General features: G+C 42.5%; 1 protein-coding gene across 2 annotated transcripts in view; it reads left to right on the top strand.

The window, feature by feature from the left end:
* Nucleotides 1–20,937, top strand: part of LOC129697263 (probable tRNA methyltransferase 9B) — a 44,151-nt gene that overhangs the window by 18,464 nt on the left and 4,750 nt on the right. Inside the window, exons 2-3 of one of the 2 annotated variants that reach the window (XM_055635638.1) lie at nucleotides 10,896–11,050; nucleotides 16,715–16,888. In XM_055635638.1, the coding sequence (XP_055491613.1) occupies nucleotides 10,897–11,050; nucleotides 16,715–16,888 (328 nt within the window). In that variant the 5' untranslated portion in view covers nucleotide 10,896. Of the gene's footprint in view, nucleotides 1–10,429; nucleotides 11,051–16,714; nucleotides 16,889–20,937 lie in introns of those variants that run through there. The other variant, XM_055635645.1, reaches the window with a different exon arrangement.

Below are 20,937 nucleotides of genomic sequence, written 5' to 3'. Positions count from 1 at the left end.
GGGGTAGGGTGTTGACGTGGATAGAAAATTGGTTGGCAGACAGGAAGCAAAGAGTAGGAGTGAACGGGTCCTTTTCAGAATGGCAGGCAGTGGCGAGTGGAGTGCCGCAAGGCTCGGTGTTGGGGCCTCAACTGTTTACCATATATATTAATGATTTGGAAGGGGGAATTAGGAGCAAGTTTGCGGATGACACATGATGACACGTGATTTGCGCACGACGTCGCGCGTATCGACACGTTGACCTATTTTACATATGATGCATAAATGAGGCGCAAATGTCGGCCAAGTGGGACAGGCCCTTAAATGTGTGAAAGAGATGCTTCGGGCACCTAAGCAGCAACTGGAGAAAGCAATCACTTTATTTTCCACTTGCAAGGACAAACAGAGCAGAATTGAAAAATTAGACTTATACAAGCAAAGGATAATGTCTGTACATTTGAGGTAAATCTAACACAGCTTCATTTATTATTTTGTGATTGTAATATATTTCTGTGTCACAGGACTCCCAGTGGGAAGCATCATGAAGGAAATGCATGATGAAGGAAAATTTGAAAGTGCAGGTGTAAAATCGGAACTGGTAATTAGACCATTAGTAAAACATTGAAGAAACTCCCAGGCACAACAGTGGTTTCATTACCAAACAGTACAGTGAAATTAAATTCAAGTGTTTGTTGTACTTGGCGGTAGTTTATCTTCAATGGAAAATTAATACCAGTTGGGCCTTCTAGCTTAACTTCAAGGGCAGGAGGTTAAAAGGTGATCTTATAGAAGTGTATAAAATCATGAAGGGAATAGATAGGTTGAATGCACTGTGTTTCTTGATTCCACTAGTCTGGCTAAAAGATTCAGTGCATTCACCCTATCTATTCCCTTCATGATTTTATACACTTCTATAAGATCCAGAGAATTGGCCTCCACTGCCTTCTGAGGGAGAGCATTCCACAGATTCACAACTCTCTGGGTGAAAATGTTTTGTCCTCATGTCTGTTCTAAATGGCCTGCCCCTTATTCTTAAACTGTGGCCCCTGGTTCTGGACTGAAATTAAAGTTTGTGAATGTTGCCACATGAAATAATTACTAGTGGCTTGAGATTCTATGGAGCTGCAGACATTATATTGTTCATTTGCATTACTTGCAGATGAACTTGGTGGACCCTAAATTTACATTTACATGCAATGTGACACATGCAAGTGCAGAGCCAGATGCCAGTCAAGAGAGTCAAGAATCAAAATTGTTTTAGTGTCATATGTCATGAAATGGAGCACAACAGCAGCAGCACAACAGATATGTAATCATCGTACTCTGCAAACATCATAGTAAACAAAACAAGTTCAGTATAAATATATATTTAAAAATATAGTGCAAAGACAAAAGCAATATCCCCAAGTCAATGCAGTTCAGATCTTATTTGGAGACTATTGTGTTTGGAGCCTGATAGTTGTAGTGTTTATTATCCTGGGAGTTGCAGGGACAAAGCAGGATGGTAGGAGTGAAATGAGAGTGTGGCAATACCAAAGGGCTTGGAGTCAATCTTGCACTGACTGACCTACTGTAGCTCACATGATATCATGAGTGTGGTCTGATATTAATGGGGATCCAGGCGAGGTTGCAAACATCCAAAGAATCTGTCAAACATCCATAAAAAATTAGAACGAAAATCAGAACAACTGCTGACATGTGAAACCTGAAATAAGAACATTAAATGTGCAAAACATTCCGTGGGCTAGCCAACATCTATGGAAAGAGAAGCAGAGCCAAGATTTCAGGCCAAAGGCACTTCATCAGAACTGGGAACGAGAAAACGAACAAAAGGGAATTTTAGATTGCGGGAAGGATAGATAGGACAAAGGGAAGATCTTTGATAGAGTGAAGCTGGGTCAAATGGTTTATGGGGGCAGTTAGAGGAGGATTCTGCTGATGTGTTTCTAGTAAGGCTGTAGGACATGCCCTGCAGATCTGGCTACATTAATGGAGAGGGCAGAACTGAGCCAATAGCATCGATTAGATAGACACAAAGTTCTAGAGTTACTCAGTGGGTCAAGCAGCATCTCTGGAGAAAAAAGTGATCGGTGACATTTTAGGATGGGACCCTACTTCGGGCAGTATTACCATAGATGGATGATTTTCAACATAAATGTCCAGTTTTCATTTAGATTGCGAAAGTAAGTTACTGAAGTTGAATAGATCGTCAAGCTGGAAAGGGTACAGAGAAGAAGTAGATCGGGTAGATGCACAGAGTCTCTTGCCAAAGTAGGTGAATCGAGAATCGAGGTTTAAGGTGAAGGGGAAAAGATTTAATAAGAATCTGAGGGGGAACTTTTTCCACACAAAGGGTGGTGGGTGTATGGAACAAGCTGCCAGAGGTAGTTGAGGCTGGGACTATCCCAATGTTTAAGAAGCAGTTAAACAGGTGCATGGATAAGACAAGTTTGGAGGGATATGGACCAAACGCAGGCAGGTGGAACTAGTGTGCTAGCTGGGCCGAAGGGCCTGTTGGGCAGAAAGGCCTGTATCACTCTATAACTCTAAGACTCAAAAAAAATGTGATGTGACCCAGATGGATGAAAATGTAATACTGTTATACTGTTGTACATTGGGCCTTGTTGCAACAGTGCAGGAGACCTCAGATAGATAGGTCAGGGTGGAAGTGAGATGGTGAATTAAAATGGAAGGCAGCAGAAGGCTCAGGCTATCTCCTGTGAACTAAATAAAGATGATTCACAAAGTATTAACCAATTCTGCATTTAGTTTCTTGATTGAACAGTAGGTCACATTGTGTGCAGCTCACGAGATTGCAAGAAGCACATGTGAATCGCTGCTTCACCTGGAAAGATATGAAGAGAAGAGGTGAAAGGACAGAGGTTGCATCTCCTGTGGTTGCAAAGGAAGCCAAATAATAAACTGGCTGCTGGGAGGGTAATGAACACTAGTGCCGGCGACACAGTTGAAAATCGCAAATGTATCTCCACTGTTTAAAAGGGGAGCTAGGCAAAGGAAAGGAAATTATCGGCCAGTGAGTCTGACTTCTGTGGTTGGTAAATTTTAGGGTTCATTATTAAAGATAGACACAAAAGATTACCTCTCTGGGTACTTGGAAGCACATCATAAAATAGGCTGATGTCAGAATGGTTTTGTTAAGGGGAGATCTTGCCTGACAAATCTGTTGGTCTTTTAAGGAGGTAACAAGCAGGACAAAGGGGAGTCGGTGGATATTGTTTACTTGTAATTTCGGATAAGGTGCCACTCGCGAAGCTGTTGAACAAGATTGGAGCCTATGGTATTAAAGGCAAGATACTAAGATGGATAGAAGATTGGCTGACACAGAAGGAAATGTAGGAGAATTAAGGGGGACTTTTCAGGTTGGCTACTAGTGGTCCTCAGGAGTCAGTGTTGGTTCTGCTACTTTTCACGTTATATGTTAATGATCTCGATGATGGAATTGATGGCGTTGTGGCCGAGTTTGTGGATGATACGAAGATAGGCGGTGAGATAAGTAGTGTAGAGGGAGCAGAGAGGCTGCTGAGGCCCTGGAGGTTGGGAGAGTGTGCAAATAAGTGGCAGATGGAAAACAATATTGCAAAGTGTATGGTCACTTTCTAAATGGGGAGAGATTTCAGAATTTGCTGCGAAGGGACTAGGGAGTATGGGTACAGGATTCACAAAATGTTAATTTGCAGATTGAGTTGGCAATAAGAAAGACAAAATAATTCATTTCTAGAGGACTAGATATAAAAGCCAGGATGTAATGCTGAGGCTTTAACAGGCACTGGTGAAATCACATTTGGAATATTGTGAGCATATAAACATAGAAAATAGGTGCAGGAGTAGGGCATTCGGCCCTTCAAGCCAGTACCGCCATTCAATATGATCACGGCTGATCATCCAAAATCAGTACCCTGTTCCTGCCTTTTCCCCATATCCCTTGATTCCTTTAGCCCTGGGAGCTAGATCGAACTCTCTTGAAAACATCCAGTGAATTGGCCTCCACTGCCTTCTGTGGCAGAGAATTTCACAGATTCACAACTCTGGGTGATTAAGTTTTTCCTCATCTCTGTCCTAAATGACCAATGACTGTGACCCCTGGGGTCTGGATTCCTCCAACATCGGGAACATTTTTCATACATCTCCTGTACAATCCCTTAAGAATTTTATATGTTTCTGTAAGATCCCCTCTAATCCTTCTAAATTCCAGTGAATATACTGTAAACCCAGTCGGTCCTTTCATCATATGTCAGTCCCGCCATCCCGGGAATTAACCTGGTGAACCTACGCTGCACTCCCACAATAGTAATAACGTCCTTCCTCAAATTAGGAGACCAAAACTGCATACAATACTCCAAGTGCAGTCTCACCAGAGCCCTGTACAACTGTACAACTGTGGTAGGACCTTCTTGCTCCTAAACTCAAATTCTCTCACAATGAGGCCAACATGCTATTAGCTTTAAGGTACACAAAAATGCTGGAGAAACTCAGCGGGTGCAGCAGCATCTATGGAGCGAAGGAAATAGGCAACATTTCGGGCCGAAACACTTCTTCAGACTGCTATTCAAATTCTTCAAATGCTATTAGCTTTCTTCACTGCCTGCTGTACTTGCATGCTTACTTTCAGTGACTGATGTCCAGGACACCCAGGTCTCATTGCACCTCCCCTTTCCCTAATCTGACACCATTCAGATAATAGTCTGCCTCTTGTTCTTGTCACCAAAGTCGATGATTTTACATTTATCAACATTGTACTGCATCTGCCATGCATCTGCCATGCATCTTCCCACTCACCCTACTTCACGCAACCTACCCTGCAGCCGCATAGCATCCTTTTCACAGCTGACACTGCCACCCAGCTTTGTGGGGTACTGATTGAGGATGATATGCCATGATCACATTGAATGGTGGTGCTGGCTCAAAGGGCCGAATGGCCTACTCCTGCACCTATTGTCTGTTGTCTATTGTGTTATCCGCAAATTTGGAGATCTTACATTTAAAGCATTTGGGCTCCATATCTGAGGAAGAATGTGCTGGCTTTGGAGAGGGTCCAAAGGATGTTTACAAAAACAATCCTGGGAATGAATGGGTTAACCTGTGAAGAGCATTTGAAGTCTCTGGGCCTGGATTTGCTGGAGTGTAAAAGGATAAGAGGGAATCTTTTTGAAACTCACTGAATAATGAAAGGCCTAGATGGAATTGATGTGCAAAGGGTGTTTCCAGTCATGGGAAAGTCTAAAACTAGAGGGTACAACCATAGAATAAAATTATGTATCTTTAGAATGGAGAAAAGGAGGAATTTCTTTAGCCAGAAGGTGGTGAATCTGGGGAATTCATTGCAACAGATGGCTGTGGAGGCCAAGCCATTGGGGATTTTTGAAGCAGGGATAGATAGATTCTTGATTATTAAGGGTGTCAAAGGTTACAGGGAGAAGGCGGGAGACTGATGTGAGAGGGAATAATAGCAATGATTGAATTGTAAACTCGTTGGCCTGAATGGCCTAATTCTGCTCCTATGTCTTATGGTCTTATAGTTCACCATCCATGCAGATGGTCCTTGATCCAGCATTGAAGCTCTGGCTAACACTCAGGAAATAGAGGAGGAGAAGAATGGAAATGAGGAGAGATTTACAAAATGGGGAAGGCTGACAGTCAGATTGGGGAGAGATCCCAAATGGACAGGAAGACTAGGAAGTGGGGAGATTAAAGATTGGAGTTCAGGGAGACTGGAGACCAGAGCTAAAGCAACCAAAAGATTTCTTGAGAGGTTGGTAAGCCCATGCTGCTCATCCTAGCCCACCAGGGAATTCTGAAGGAGCAGTTGGGAATTGGGAATAGGCATCTTCCCCCTGGGTCATTTGTCATTCTGCAATCTAGACCTGCCCTTCACTTTCTGTTAACTTTAGGTTGGAACGCAGATTGAGCCAATGGGTAAAACTTTATTATATAACTTGGGCCCTCTCTACGTTTTGTTGGAGTCTCATCGATCTGCTGATTCCTTCATGATAACATTTTAAAGAAATGGGAATGGATGCAGAAAGCTCCATATTTTCTTAGTGTGATATTTTACCAAATTCCTGACCCTCTTCACCTTCTCATTCCTGTTACAGAGGGTGGAGAGTGTGAAGTAGTAAGGGTTCACATCGAAGTCCATGTCTTTACGTATATACCTGTATAAACCATTTTGTTTTTATGAGAAAAATGAACTATATCAAACGTGTTGGATGAATGTATCAGAGTTCCAATCATGTTTAAAATGACTGCACTGGGGTATCTCAAATCTGGCCAACCTGTCTAAAGAAGGGTCCTGTCCCAAAACGGCACATATCCATGATCTCCAGAGATGCTGTCTGACCCGCTGAGTTACTCCAGCACTGTGTTTTATTATATCTGATTATTCCCTGTTTTGTTCCCATGCCAGCCGGCATGAGAAAGAAGGGTATGGTAATCTACTATATGTTAATATAAGGAGCAACATATCCAATCATGTGACGCTCCCACCAATCTTTACTCTGTACACTACCAGCTCAGTTCTGCACTCAGCTGAAATCAGGGGTGGAAATCCTGGGGGGGACAGGGGGGACACGCCCCCCCACCCTGCTTTGGGAGGTGGGGGACGATCCCCCGCCCATGTTTTGTAATCTGGATTTTATCAGCCGCTTTCTAAGGGCTGAATCGGCCCGTTCAGGAGGCCTTTCAGCGCCCGGCGCGGCTTAAAATCAAATTGCTGCATCGAGGCGATCGAGGCTCCCGATGTTGAAGCACCCGCCGGCCGATGAAAGGCCCCGCGAACGGGCCGATTCAAACCCCACGATTCGGGGCGGACGAAGCTGCTGTTGCTCAGAGTGGTGAATCTCTGGAACTCTCTGCCACAGAGGGTAGTTGAGGCCAGTTCATTGGCTATATTTAAGAGGGAGTTAGATGTGGCCCTTGTGGCTAAGGGAATCAGGGGGTATGGAGAGAAGGCAGGTACGGGATACTGAGTTGGATGATCAGACATGATCATATTGAATGGCGGTGCAGGCTCGAAGGGCCGAATGGCCTACTCCTGCACCTAATTTCTATGTTGCTGGAGTTTGGAGTCGGTCACCAACCAGGTCAGCTCCCGATGTTACTGTCCACAGGGCCCACGCACGGCTAAAGCCTCTCGTGTGTGCGCATGCGCGTGTGTATGTGAATGCGCACGTGCGGCCGCCACATGTTTCCCGCATGTTTTGAGAGTGATTTCCGTGCCTGGCTGAAATGGTTAATAAAAATCACAGTTCAAGCAAGCAAGTAAAGCAAGTCACATACATTAGATGCAATGTGAAGGCTAATGTTCTTTCCTGAGGAAAATCTATTTTTAAAAATGTATTAACATTCTTGGCATGGTCCATTTTCCGTTCAATCCAGCCAACATCCTGTGAATTAAGCAGCTCTCTGTGATACTGTACTTTCCCCTCCAATTCTACTGTATTAAAACCAGCAACAAAGCCTCTCTTAAATCAAAGTGCTGAAATTATAAATATTTACAAACCTGTCAAGGCCATTTGGTTCTCAAAGGGATAAATTATGAACTAGGAAGGCAGGAACAACATGGAATACAAATGTTTAAGATGAGATCTAGCTGACATGGAGCTGATGTGGAGGCTGTGAGCAAGCTGTAAGATCATTTCCTATTTTAAGTCTGTTTACATCCAAGTGAACAAAGCTGCTGATGTCAGAGTATGCAGTTAGCTCAACAGTCCTGTGGGGGGGCTCCAAATTGCCTACAAGGGGAAGAATGATCTTCAATCTGTAATTATGACTGGGGCAGCCTGCGTATTTCATTCCAACACTGAAAAGCTTTGTGACATTTTAATTTGAGAACTGAATCAGTTAACAGTTAACGGTACATCTGTTAGTTGGATATTTCTTTCCATTTTCAGTTACTTGCACACTTGCTTGGTTCTATTATCATGCATGTTTTTCTCCATTTTACAATTAAACAAGCAGTTAGGAAAATGGAGTTACATTGTGTTTAGTTATTTTCACTTCTTCCAAAGCTTAATGACGCTAACAGTGAGGAGCTGTGAAAATCAATGCTTTGTCATAATGAATGAGAGCACTGTTGTACCCTGTTTGTAAGAAGTAAACAACACCCTTGAAACATCTTGGAATTAAAGTAGCACGAGCTTCTATGGTAACCACAAACTCGTTCTCCATTTTACATGATGTAAGGTATGATATATATTACATTTTTCTAAATTGTAGAAGCGTGTAAACACCAGCACAATGCAGTTAGAACATTTTATATCTGTGTTAAGGATTGATTTGAAGGTTGCTTCTTTCTAAATATAGGCTCAGAAATATGAGAAGAGAAATTTTGCATGAGACCATGTGGGTTTTCTCCGGGAGCTCCGGTTTCTTCCCACACTCTATAGATGTACAGGTTTTTTAGGTAATTGGCCTCTGTAAATTGTAAATTGTCCTTCGTGTGTAGGATAGTGCTAATGTACGGGGTGACTGTTGGTCAGGGCGGACTCGGTGGGCTGATGGGCCTGTTTCCACCCTCTCCCTGAAGTCTAAAGTCTAAATTTGGAAAATTGCTTTTACGTCATAAATTGTTACAATCTGGAACACAATTTGTAAAAGCATAGAGGAAGCATATTTAATAAGTAGCTTTCAAACAGAATTTGCTTGGCTACGGAAGAAGGATGTGAAATAACATTTCTTTCAAAGATGCCAGCTTGAAAGACTTCCTTTTGCATTGTCTGATATAATTATACCATAAGCTGACCTCCCGACTCTACATTCAAGTATGTATGTTTTAAACTGTTGATTGTTGGTTGAGGCTTATCCTCTATATTAAGGATCTCTTGTTAAGCTTTAAAAGTTTTATTTTATTGAAGTTGATGAGTAAAGGCAGAGGCATAAAAATCTGTTACAGGTTATTTGGGGTTGATTTAAGAACGGTGAAGGGAACACACATAGTCGTACAGCACAAAAACAGGCTCTTTGGCCCAACTCATCCATGCTGACCAAGATATTGTACATGTCACAACCATTTATCTGACAGCTTGTTCAATATATTAGGGATGGAGTAAACTCTAGCAGGATGGAGCTGCTGACCATTTGAGGGTGTGATTCTCAGCATAATATAGGAGCACTCCTTTGCTTGTGGAGATATTTAGGCAGCTGGTCCCCTGAGCTATCTTACCATTGAGCCTGTGGTGTTTGCAGCCACATTGAGGTGAGTGAATCCATCCTGAATATTTTTTCCCCTGAAGAAAATCAGGACAAGCCAGGAAGCAGAAGCTAATGTTCAATTACAGCATCCTGTTGTGCCTTATCTTCCAAGAAGCCAATTAAAGATTGTTTCCAAAACTGTCACTAACCTCAACTCCTTTCAGAATCTGCCCTTCAGGGCTATAATTTAGTTTCATTTAATTCAGTTTAGTTTATTGTCAGGGGTACGGTGAAAAGGTTTTTATTGCGTGCTATCCAGTCAGCAGAAACTCTCTACATGATTACAATCGAGCCACTCACATTGTACAGATGCATGATAAAGGGAATAACGCTTAGTGCAAGGTAAAGTCCAGTAATGTCCGATTTAAGATAGTCCGAGGTAGATAATAGGTCGAGTCTGCTCTCTAGTGGTTGATAAGATGGTAACAGCTGAGAAGAAACTGTCCCTGAATTTGGAGGTGTGCGTTTTCACACTTCTAAACCTCTTGCCTGATGGGAGAAGAGGGAGTGACAGGGGTGAGACTCTTCCATGATTATGCTGCTGGCCTTACCGAGGCAGCGTGAAGTGTAGATGGAATCAATGGAAGGGAGGTTGGTTTGTGTGATGGTCTGGGCTACATCCATAATTCTCTGCAGTTTCCTGCGGTCTTGGATGGAGGTGTTCCCAAACTATGATGTGATTCACCTCAGTAAAATACTTTCTGCAGCGCATCTGTGGAAGGATTTCACTCTCCGCTGGCTGTCAGGCCCTCTACTATGGGCATGTCCCATCTTCCACTCATCTCCCAAGACTCTGTCAGATCCATGGTAAGGATTCCTTTACCTTCAGTTTCCAAACCATTTACCATACTCAGCAAATATCCATGTCTTCTGCCAGCAAATACTGCTTCACCTCCTCTCCACTTTCAACATTCTGAGGAGCTGTTTGCATTGCTACACCCAGGCTCACTCCTCAATCACCATTCTTGTCCCCTCTGCTTCCCAATTGCAACAACTAACCTGCTGCCTCCTTCCCGCCAGTGTCCAGGGCCTTAGACACCCCTTCCAGGTGAAAAAGCAATTGATTTGTAATCTATTCAATTTAATAGCTGGAACAGAGAGTAATATGATCATATAATTGTCAAGTGGACTAAGAGTGATCATGTTACTGATTTCAGAGAACAGGCAGTACTTGCACTCGGAGCATGACCAATGCCAATTCTTCCAAGTTACCAAATCTCATCAATGACCTTTCAACAGATCTGAGAAGGTCACTGATCTGAAATATTAACTCACCGAATCCCTCCACAAATCCTGACTGACATGCTACATGTTTCCACAATCGTTAGATATGTCAATATTTTCCAATCTACAAGGATAATTCAGGGACCATTAGCTACTAACTTGCAAACTATCTGAAATAAAAATGGTTCATTTAATTTGGATATTTGTTTTGACCTAATCATGTAGCAATACGGGAAGACTGCTAAACTGCTGCAGTTGTTGAGGTAAATCTTCAACAACAATTCCGTTAATCATTTGTGACTTGACATATGCCCTTGCAGTAAATGCAATTCAAATGGAGACAATTATGTTCTGATTGCAATCAAGGCTCATGAGGCACTGTCATATACGGTCAAAACTGATTGAATGGTTTAAGGAAATGCACTAATCAGCTCCAGCCTATATAGTTTATTCCACAATCCAGTGTGTCCTTTTTACCGCAGGATGGAGTTAGAAGCCATTCAGTTGGAAGAAGCGCATGTTCACCACGTATATGAGCAAACAGCGTCCTACTTCACTGAGCTCCAAACCAAGGCCTGGCCATGTGTCCGACAGTTCCTCCTGGACCAAGAACCAGGCAGCCTCATTGCTGATATAGGTAAGAAACATCTGTAAATGTATGTTTCCCGATGTGGTAATTCTCTTACTTCTTGTTTACTTGTTTTATACCTGAGAAGCATCTTGAGATATTAAGAGCATTAGATTCAGGTGATAGGATGTAGATTCCAGGGAAATAGGCAGTAGATGGGAATTCATGGTCTTGTTTTGAGAATGACACATGAAAACTATTGGAACAGTTTGTTAGAGTAGTCTAGAGATTACATTTCATAAATATCTCCATAAACATAGAAACATCGAAAATAGATGCAGGAGTAGGCCATTCGGCCCTTCGAGCCTGCACCGCCATTCAATATGATCATGGCTGATCATCCAACTCAGTATCCTGTACCTGCCTTCTATCCATACCCCCTGATCCCTTTAGCCACAAGGGCCACATCTAACTCCCTCAGCCACATCTAACTCCCTCATAATCCTGGAACATAATCAACAACTCATAATGAAATGGCAGCAACATTTCCCAATTGAAGCCAAAATAATTTTCAGGCAAAAATGAAAAGAATACAAGGAACTCCATGTGCTGGTTTACAAAAGAAGAAACTAAATCTGGAGTAACTTGATTGGTCAGGCAGCATCATTGAATAACATGATCAGTGATGTTTCTGATTGGGACCCTCTTGCAGAGTCCGAAGAACTCTTGAATCTTGGGCATTCGATTTTCCGAACCAGGCCGTGACGCAACTTGTCAATATGCTCTACCGTACACCTGTAGAGGTTCAATAGAGTATTCATTGACATACTGATTCTCCTCAATCTTCTAAAGAAGTTGAGACATTGATGGGCTTTCTTTATGATTGCATAGATCCAGGACAGATCTTCAGAGATATATATGCACACCCAGGAATTTAAAGTTTTTGATTCTCTCCACCATCATCCCATCAATGAAGAAAGGTTTGTGGATCCTCGACCTTCCTCTTCCAAAGTCAACAATCAGTTCTTTGGTTTTACTGATGTTGTGGGCAAGGTTGCTGTTCTGGTACCATTCAGTTAGTTGGTCAATCTCTATCCTATACTCTGACTCATTATTATTCATAATTTGTCCAACAACAGTGGTATCATTGAAAGATGGAGTTGGAATTAAATAGTTGTAGACTGCAAATTGTTATTGTTATAACTTAATGCGTTCAATCAAGTATGAGGCAGCAAAAACAAATTACTTGTGAACTGTCCCAATAATCCACTAAGAAGACCTGGTCCTGTTGTGGCATGGGCTACTGAGGGGGACCCACTTATGCTGGTGATTTTGAAATGCTTCATTTTTCTGTCAGTTAATGTGGATAAATGTGAGGTTATCCATTTTGGTGGCAAAAATGGGAAAGCAGACTATTATCTAAATGGTGGCCGATTAGGAAAGGGGGAGATGCAGCGAGACCTGGGTGTCATGGTACACCAGTCATTGAAGGTAGGCATGCAGGTGCAGCAGGCAGTAAAGAAAGCGAATGGTATGTTAGCTTTCATTGCAAAAGGATTTGAGTATAGGAGCAGGGAGGTTCTACTGCAGTTGTACAGGGTCTTGGTGAGACCACACACCTGGAGTATTGCGTACAGTTTTGGTCTCCAAATTTGAGGAAGGACATTATTGCCATAGAGGGAGTGCAGAGACGGTTCACCAGACTGATTCCTGGGATGTCAGGACTGTCTTATGAAGAAAGACTGGATAGACTTGGTTTATACTCTCTAGAATTTAGGAGATTGAGAGGGGATCTTATAGAAACTTACAAAATTCTTAAGGGGTTGGACAGGCTAGATGCAGGAAGATTGTTCCCGATGTTAGGGAAGTCCAGGACAAGGGGTCACAGCTTAAGGATAAAGGGGAAATCCTTTAAAACCGAGATGAGAAGAACTTTTTTCACACAGAGAGTGGTGAATCTCTGGAACTCTCTGCCACAGAGGGTAGTTGAGGCCAGTTCATTGGCTGTATTTAAGAGGGAGTTAGATGTGGCCCTTGTGGCTAAGGGGATCAGAGGGTATGGAGAGAAGGCAGGTACGGGATACTGAGTTGGATGATCAGCCATGATCATATTGAATGGCGGTGCAGGCTCGAAGGGCCGAATGGCCTACTCCTGCACCTAATTTCTATGTTTCTATGTTAACAGAAGTGAATATTTCCAGTACTTATAAAATTTAACTTTGTAAGGAAAGCGCACTTAAAAACAAAATATATATCGTCTGCTTTGGGATAACGTGGCAAAAGCTTCAAACTTTAACACTTCTTTTGAAAATAATTTTTCTGTTCAAAGACCAATTCCGATTTCTATGTTTTTATTGGTATCTCTCTGGAATTTTCCAGACAGTTTCGAATTTACCAACTTTAAGAACTATCTATACTAGCTTACATATAGTAACATCGACATTCTTAGGCAGAATCAACAATGACCCTCTCAATCTTACTCAGAGGTTACATTACTGTAATTGACTTGTGTGTGGAATTTGTACGTAACTAATCTTCCACACCTTTTGTCAGGGAAATAATCAGATTGCATTCTGTATCTATCATCAACTCTGCATTTTTGCTTTAAAATTCTCTTAGCTTGTATTGGGAAATGCTGCAGCCATTGTATTATGTTGTTTGCAGAGACCCTTTTGAAATTGAATCTGTAGACCACTCTAATGAACTGCTTCAATAATTTTCATGCTTCATTATGATGTAGGAAATATTCGGCTCATCAAGTCTGTGCCGTTCTCAGAACAAGACCATGAATTCCCATCCACTGTCTATTTCCCTGTAATCTGCATTGTAACACCTTCCCATTAATTTCTCGCATATTCTCCTGCCATACAACTATTGTAGGGGAAATTGGTTGTAGCCATTTGTCCTACCAACCAGCACATATTTTTGAGATGTGGGAGAAAATAAACGCACCCCATACAATCACAGGAAGAAACCCCACACAAATAGCACCAGAGGTCAGGATTGAACCAGATTCCAGGAATTGTGAGGCAGCTTTACTGTTAACTGTGCCATTATGCACTCTTCATTGCTTTCATTTTCTTAAGCAAACCAAAAATGCTTGAGTTTCTCAGCAGGTCAGGCAGCATCTGTGGAGGGAATGGATGGGCGACATTTTAAGTCGGCACCCTTCTTTAGACTGTAAAGAAGGCTACCAAATTGAAAGGTTGTCTATCCATTCCCTTCACAGTTGCCGCCTGACCTGTTGAGTTGCACCAGTACTTTGCATTTTGCCCAAGATTCCAGCATTTCATTTCTTGTGTCGTCCTGTTCTTAAGTCCTACTCAACTCATCACTTGACACACATGAATCAGTATGAGGAAGGGTTTGGACCCAAAACATCACCTATTCATGTTCTCTATTGATGTTGCCTGATCCGCTGAGTTATTCCAACCCGTTGAATGTTTATTTGACACTGCATTATCAATTGGCACTTTTCTTGTGCAAAATTCGCCCACTAGTTCTTTACATTTGTAACCAGATGATGTACAATTCACTCCATGCATATAACCCATGGAATTGACCTTGCCTAATGTGGGACATATTAGATATCATTGCCCTAACTGGTCACAAACTTGTTAAGCATCTTTAGCTAGAAGTGTACTGGATTGTCTGAACCAAAGCCTAACGTACACTCCAGTTAGTTGCAGTAGCAGTGCATGCTGGTCAATACCCATCTGCAAACCTGCCATTATGAACTGGCAAGGTGCCAAATTAACCATTCCATCATTAGCTTTCTGCAGGGTAACAGTTTCACACAAAGGGTGGTGGGTGTATGGAACAAGCTGCCAGAGGAGGTAGTTGAAGCAGGGACTATCCCAACATTTAAGAAACAGTTAGATATGGACCAAACAGGGGCAGGTGGGACTAGTGTAGCTGGGACATGTTGGCCATTGTGGGCAAGTCGGGCCGAAGGGCCTGTTTCCACACCATATCACTCTGTGACTATATGACTCTATCTCCCACGTTTACCATGATAAAATACTCCATTACCATGTGGAGTTTTATTTCATACAGTGCAAAGCATCAGGCAGGATGGTACATGCAAGCCATTGCATTGAAACATCTTAAGGTGCCTACTGTGACGAAATCTGCAATGAATCATACAAAAATACATTCCCTCTTGTGCAAAAGCAAGCAAAGGCTCATGAAAGTAAGAAATTGACTGGGCAACCACCATCCCACCTCTTAACTATGCAAATCACATTTGACTCAAAATAAGCCGTTCCCATTTCCGAGTTGGAAATACCACTTGTAAATTCACTTTAATGTTAAAAGGAGCACATTTTTTTTTTTTTTTTTTATTTTTTTAAATTGAACTAACTCTTGTTCCTGTATTTGCAATCTGAACTCAATTTCTTTTGCTGGGTGACATCTGGTAAAAGTTTCTTGGAAAGAGTATTGACCTATTTGAATCTTCTAACTTCCTAATCGCTATTCCTCCCTTGCACTGTCACCTCTTTCACCCATCCACTCTCTATGCCATTTTTTGTTGTTGCAGAAAATAACTTTTTCTGGTCCTTCTTGTTCCTCAGGTCCAGACTGAGCCAGAGACCAGATTCCTTCCTGGGGTCGAGCTCACATTGAGGCTACCCACCCCTCAACAATCCAGGTCCACTGAAATGCCTCAGCAGAAGCTGGATTGTTGTCAGTGGAGGCTGCCTGTCGATGGGAAGGCCATGAGATACAATAGTAATTGCCTTTCTGGGAATCAGACAATCCAATCCCAGATGTAAGTGATGCCAGTATGAATTGCAAGATTTGAGTGTACTTTTACACTTTCCAGAGTCTATTTTCACTAAATCTCTCAGTTCCTCCCTCTGAGACCATCGGAGACAACAATGGTCTAGACTAATTCAGGATTATCACCAGCACATGGCACATGAAGGTAAAAAAGCTGAGTCTGAGAGAAGTCGTGAACAGCAGTGTGGGAATCTCCAGTGGGGGAAGACAGAAATGTAGTCTACAGGGAGAGTGTAGTGGCATTGCAGCAAGACCCCAGCACTATCACACCACTGTTCCTGTCATCCTGAATTGAATTGAATTGAATTTATTTGTCGTTCAGACCAAAAGGAATTTCGTTGCCATGCAGTCATACATATAATAAAAAAGACAAAAACGCACAATAAACACAAATTTAACATCCACCACAGTGAGTTCACCAGGCACCTCCTCACTGTGATGGAAGGCAAAAGTCTTAAAGTCTTTGTCTCTTCCCTCCTTATTCTCCCTCTGCGCTGATGCGATCCAGGCTTTGGATGTTGTGACCCCGCCGGGCGATGGTAAGTAATGTCAGTCCCGCGGCTGAATCCAAGCGCCGCGAACGGGCCGGTTCAAACTCCGCAGCCCGGGGTGGACGAAGCTGCCGAAGCTGCCGCCCTCCAGTCCAGCGGACGCAGCTGTTGTTGCGGGAGCTCCGGAAAAACAAACTGTTGTTAATTACTTCCCTCAGACTCTCTGCTCTCTTATCTGCATGTGCAGTGTGCTGGCATTATCATTACAATATTTCAATAAGATGATCTTTCACAATGTGGGCAAAGGATAGGATGGAAAATGTTTTGTTTACCTGGTATTTCCAAAGCTCCACAAAGAATACATGTGGAATGCCCCAGGTACCACATTTAGGCTGAATCCTTCGAAGCACCATGTAAGAACCAATGTGTTGCAATTGATTGCAACTTTTCTTCTTTGCAGGATGTGGGACTGGAAAATATCTGGGTGTAAACAGCCAGGCCTACAAACTGGGCAGTGACTATTGCAAACCTTTGGTGGAGATTGCCAAAAGGCAAGGACATGAAGTCATGGTATGCAACAACCTCATTCTGCCCTACAGGGATCAGTGCTTTAATACAGTCATTTCCATTGGAGGTAAGAGCAAATATACAAAATGCTGGAGTAACTCAGTGTCTCTGGAAGTAAGGGATAGGTGACGTCTCGGGTTGGAACCCTTCCCTGGACCGAACCCGAAACATCACCTATTCCTACCTGACCTGCTGAGTTACACCAGCACTTTGTGTCCATCTTCGGTAGAAACCAGCATCTGCAGTTCCTTCCTACACATAAGGGAAAATATGCCTGGATTACATGAAAAAGAACAGGACATTGAGACAAAAAAAAGACTCCAATTGCTGAAGTAACTCAGTGGGTCAGGCGACATCTGTGGAGAACATGGATTGATGACATTTAGGGTCGAGATCCTTTTTCAGATTCTGAAGAAAGGTCTCAACCTGGAACGTCACCAATCCATGTTTTTCCAGAGATGCTGCCTGGTTTTACCTCAGCACTTTGTGTCTTATGTTGTAAACCAGCATCTGAAGTACCTTGTATCCATATTGTGTGACACGTTTGACATGCCTGAAAATTCAGCTTGTAACAATTATTTGAGGCCATATTAAGGCGAAACATCTATCTACTGGTAATTCCGAATTAGTTTTAGCTCCTGCATGGAGAAAGAACCATGGGTTTCACTGACTCTTTTGGCCTGGTACATGTCAGGCACAGGAATGGAGTCACTTGTCCAGTTACTGTCCCTTTGGACTATAGCTTGAAAACCATTTTCTGGCCTGTCCCATCCCTACAGCAGCTCGAGTCATGAGTCGTGAGTGGAATCCTACCTGGCTGCTGGCACCAGACTCTTCTGGGAGTTATTGCAGCATGAGATGGCTCTCTGCTCAAATTATCTACAGGGGTGCATGTACAGTAGAAGGAAGTCAAAACTAACTTTTAATGTATTTTGCTCCCACTTCCTTAAACCCCTCTACCATTTGGCTTGAGTAGGTTCCTGGCACAAGCCAGAGGCATAGCTTAGCGGGAATCACACTGGGAGCGGGCTTTGACATTGTTCTGCTGGGATTTCTGCTGTTGCTGGTGAGACTTGGCTTTAGGTGCTCAGGCCAGCTACAGAAAATCTATCAGTCTTGTTCTAAACTCTGAAGCAAGTGTCATCACGGCTGGCATTGCATTTCACCAGATGGAGGCTTGTATAATTCTTTACTATGGACATATGTCAGATAGGTTCTCAAGGGAGCCATGCAATATCATTGCCAACATAAAATTAAACAATAACATGGATTTTAACTGCATACATAACATCAGCCACAATGAATTCATGTTGTGTGCTCATTACATTTTTATCATGGCTTGTTTGAATTATCCTAAGTCGAAGCTGATTTATTTTTTATTTTTAAAATGTATTTTCACCATTACAATAGAGACCACGAAAAATCGCAATGCTCAGTGACAGAATATGGATGAAAGCCATCTGCAGAAACCAATGCAAATGGATTCATTCAAGTTAGACTGAATTCCAAGTTTTTGCCTCATTGGGTAAAACAGTGAAAAGCCTATGTTTTTGTGTCATTAGCTGGAAAAGGCAAGGAAAGCAAATTTCCACTACTGATTAACTTGAAATGGATGTGCAATTTCCCAGTCTCTTTTGAGTGAGCATATGATTTTGAGCTGTTAGCTGTTTAGAAAAATAGAAACATTGAAAAATAGGTGCAGGGGTAGGCCATTCGGCCCTTCGAGCGAGCACCACAATTCAATATGATCATAGGTGATCATCTCCCCCATTCCTGCTTTCACCCCATATCCCTTGATTCCTTGAGCCCTAAGAGCTAAATCTAATTCTCTCTTGAAAACATCCAGTGAATTGGTCTCCACTATCTTCTGAGGCAGAGCATTCAACATATTCACAGCTCTTTGCGTGAAATATTTTTTCCTCATCTCAGTCCTAAATGGCCTACCCTTATTCTTAAACTGGGACCCCTAGTTCTGGACTCGCCCAACATTGGGAACATTTTCCTGCATCTAGCCTGTCCAATCCCTTAATAATTCTATATGTTTCTATAAGATCCCCTCTCATCCCCTCTATAAGATCTCTCCCACACTGCCACCCAGCTTTGTGTCATCTGCAAACTTGGAGATGTCACATTTAATTCCCTTAACAAAATCATTAATATATCTTGTAAATAACTGGGGTCCCAGCAACGAGCCTTGAGGCACTCCACTAGTCACTGCCTGCCATTCTGAATAGGACCATTAATTCTGACTCTTTGCTTCCTCTCTGCCAACCAGTACTTTGTCCATGTCAATACCCTACCCCCAATACCACGTGCTCTAATTTTGCACACTAATCTCTTGTATGGGACCTTGTCAACGGCAATACAGTCAAGACATTGAATCGTGCAAATAGCATAAACATGATACTGTTCTGGGAAACGCTTCTTCCCTCACGGGACTATTTTGTAACTGACCATTGAAGCAGCGTCTAGAGGACTCTAGCAGAAAATGTTGAGCAGGGACTTCACACAGACCCAATGATCTAATAGCTCCTTCAGTCAACACAAAGATATCTAAATGAAAGGTCAAGGTCAGTCATGAGTTCTGGAATTCCCCTCATTGCCCACTGACCATGGGTGTTTGTGCCATCTGATTGCTGCTCTGTATAAGGCCGTTCACAGTCAACTGCAGTGCATTGATCTGAAACAATTCATCAGATTTATTCCAGCGTTATTATTTTTGATCAGTACTTGTGAAGGAGGCATCTTATTCTACGCTCAATTATTTCCACTGTCCTTGCATTGTGCCATAATCTGTCCTTTTCTTTAGATGCCAAATAATCCTTGTATCCCCTCGCTCACTATCCTCCACCTTGGAGACTGCCCTTTGTCTCTGTTGTTTTCACTTTCATTTTTTTCCCTTTGGTGAACTTCCACACAGTTTTCAAAACTAATTCAGTTCATTAAATCTTGCGTGTTACACTCCAGCAGCTTGGTGAATCATTAAATTCTGATAGATTCCAGTAATCTAGACATCATGAAATGTCAGAATTTTGAAACCTGTTTCGGTAAGAATCCTTCATTTTGAATGATAAAGTGTTTCTTCCCCTTTCATTCTCTCCCTCATTGCTTTCTGCTCCTTTCTTTCAGTAGGTTGACCAATTCCTTTTCATTTTACAAAGGCGACTGTTCCCATCTGCATGGAGACAATAGACAATAGACAATTTGGCCCTTCGAGCCAGCACTACCATTCAATGTGATCATGGCTGATCATCCCCAATCAGTACCCCGTTCCTGCTTTCTCCCCATATCCCCTGACTCCGCTATTTTTAAGAGCCCCATCTAGCTCTCTCTTGAAAGCATCCAGAGAACCTGCCTCCACCAACCTCAGAGGCAGAGAATTCCACACTCACCACTCTCTGTGAGAAAAAGTGTTTCCTCGTCTCCGTTCTAAATGGCTTACTCCTTATTCTTAAACTGTGGCCCCTGGTTCTGGACTCCCCCAACATCGGGAACATGTTTCCTGCCTCTAGTGTGTCCAAACCCTTAACGATCTTATATGCGGAGTTTGAACCGTCGCCTCGGCGCAGAGGGAGAACAAAGAGGGAAGAGACAGACTTTAAGATTTTGCCTTCCACCACAGTGAGGAGGTGTTTGGTGAACTCACTGTGGTGGATGTTAAATGTGTGTTGATTGTGTGTTTTTGTCATTTTTTAAAATTATTTGTATGACTGCAGGGAAACGGAATTTTGTTCAGACCAAAAGGTCTGAATGACAATAAACAAATCTAATCTAATCTAATCTAATCTAATCTAATCTATGTTTCAATGAGATTCCCTCTCATCCTTCTAAACTCCAGAGTGTACAAGCCCAGCTGCTCCATTCTCTCAGCATATGACAGTCCCGCCATCCCGGGAATGAACCTTGTAAACCTACGCTGCACTCCCTCAATAGCAAGAATGTCCTTCCTCAAATTAGGGGACCAAAACTGCACACAATACTCCAGGTGTGGTCTCACTAGGGCCCTGTACATCTGCAGACGGGCCATTGTTGTCCAAGCACACAACCAGCAATTGCAATTTCAGCACAACTGTTAATGTTGTTTTTTGCTTTAGACAACGGTGGTGTCATAAAAAT

Source organism: Leucoraja erinacea, chromosome 1, assembly GCF_028641065.1.
Source record: "Leucoraja erinacea ecotype New England chromosome 1, Leri_hhj_1, whole genome shotgun sequence".
NCBI lineage: Eukaryota > Metazoa > Chordata > Chondrichthyes > Rajiformes > Rajidae > Leucoraja > Leucoraja erinaceus.
This window is presented reverse-complemented; position numbering and strand designations above follow the sequence as displayed.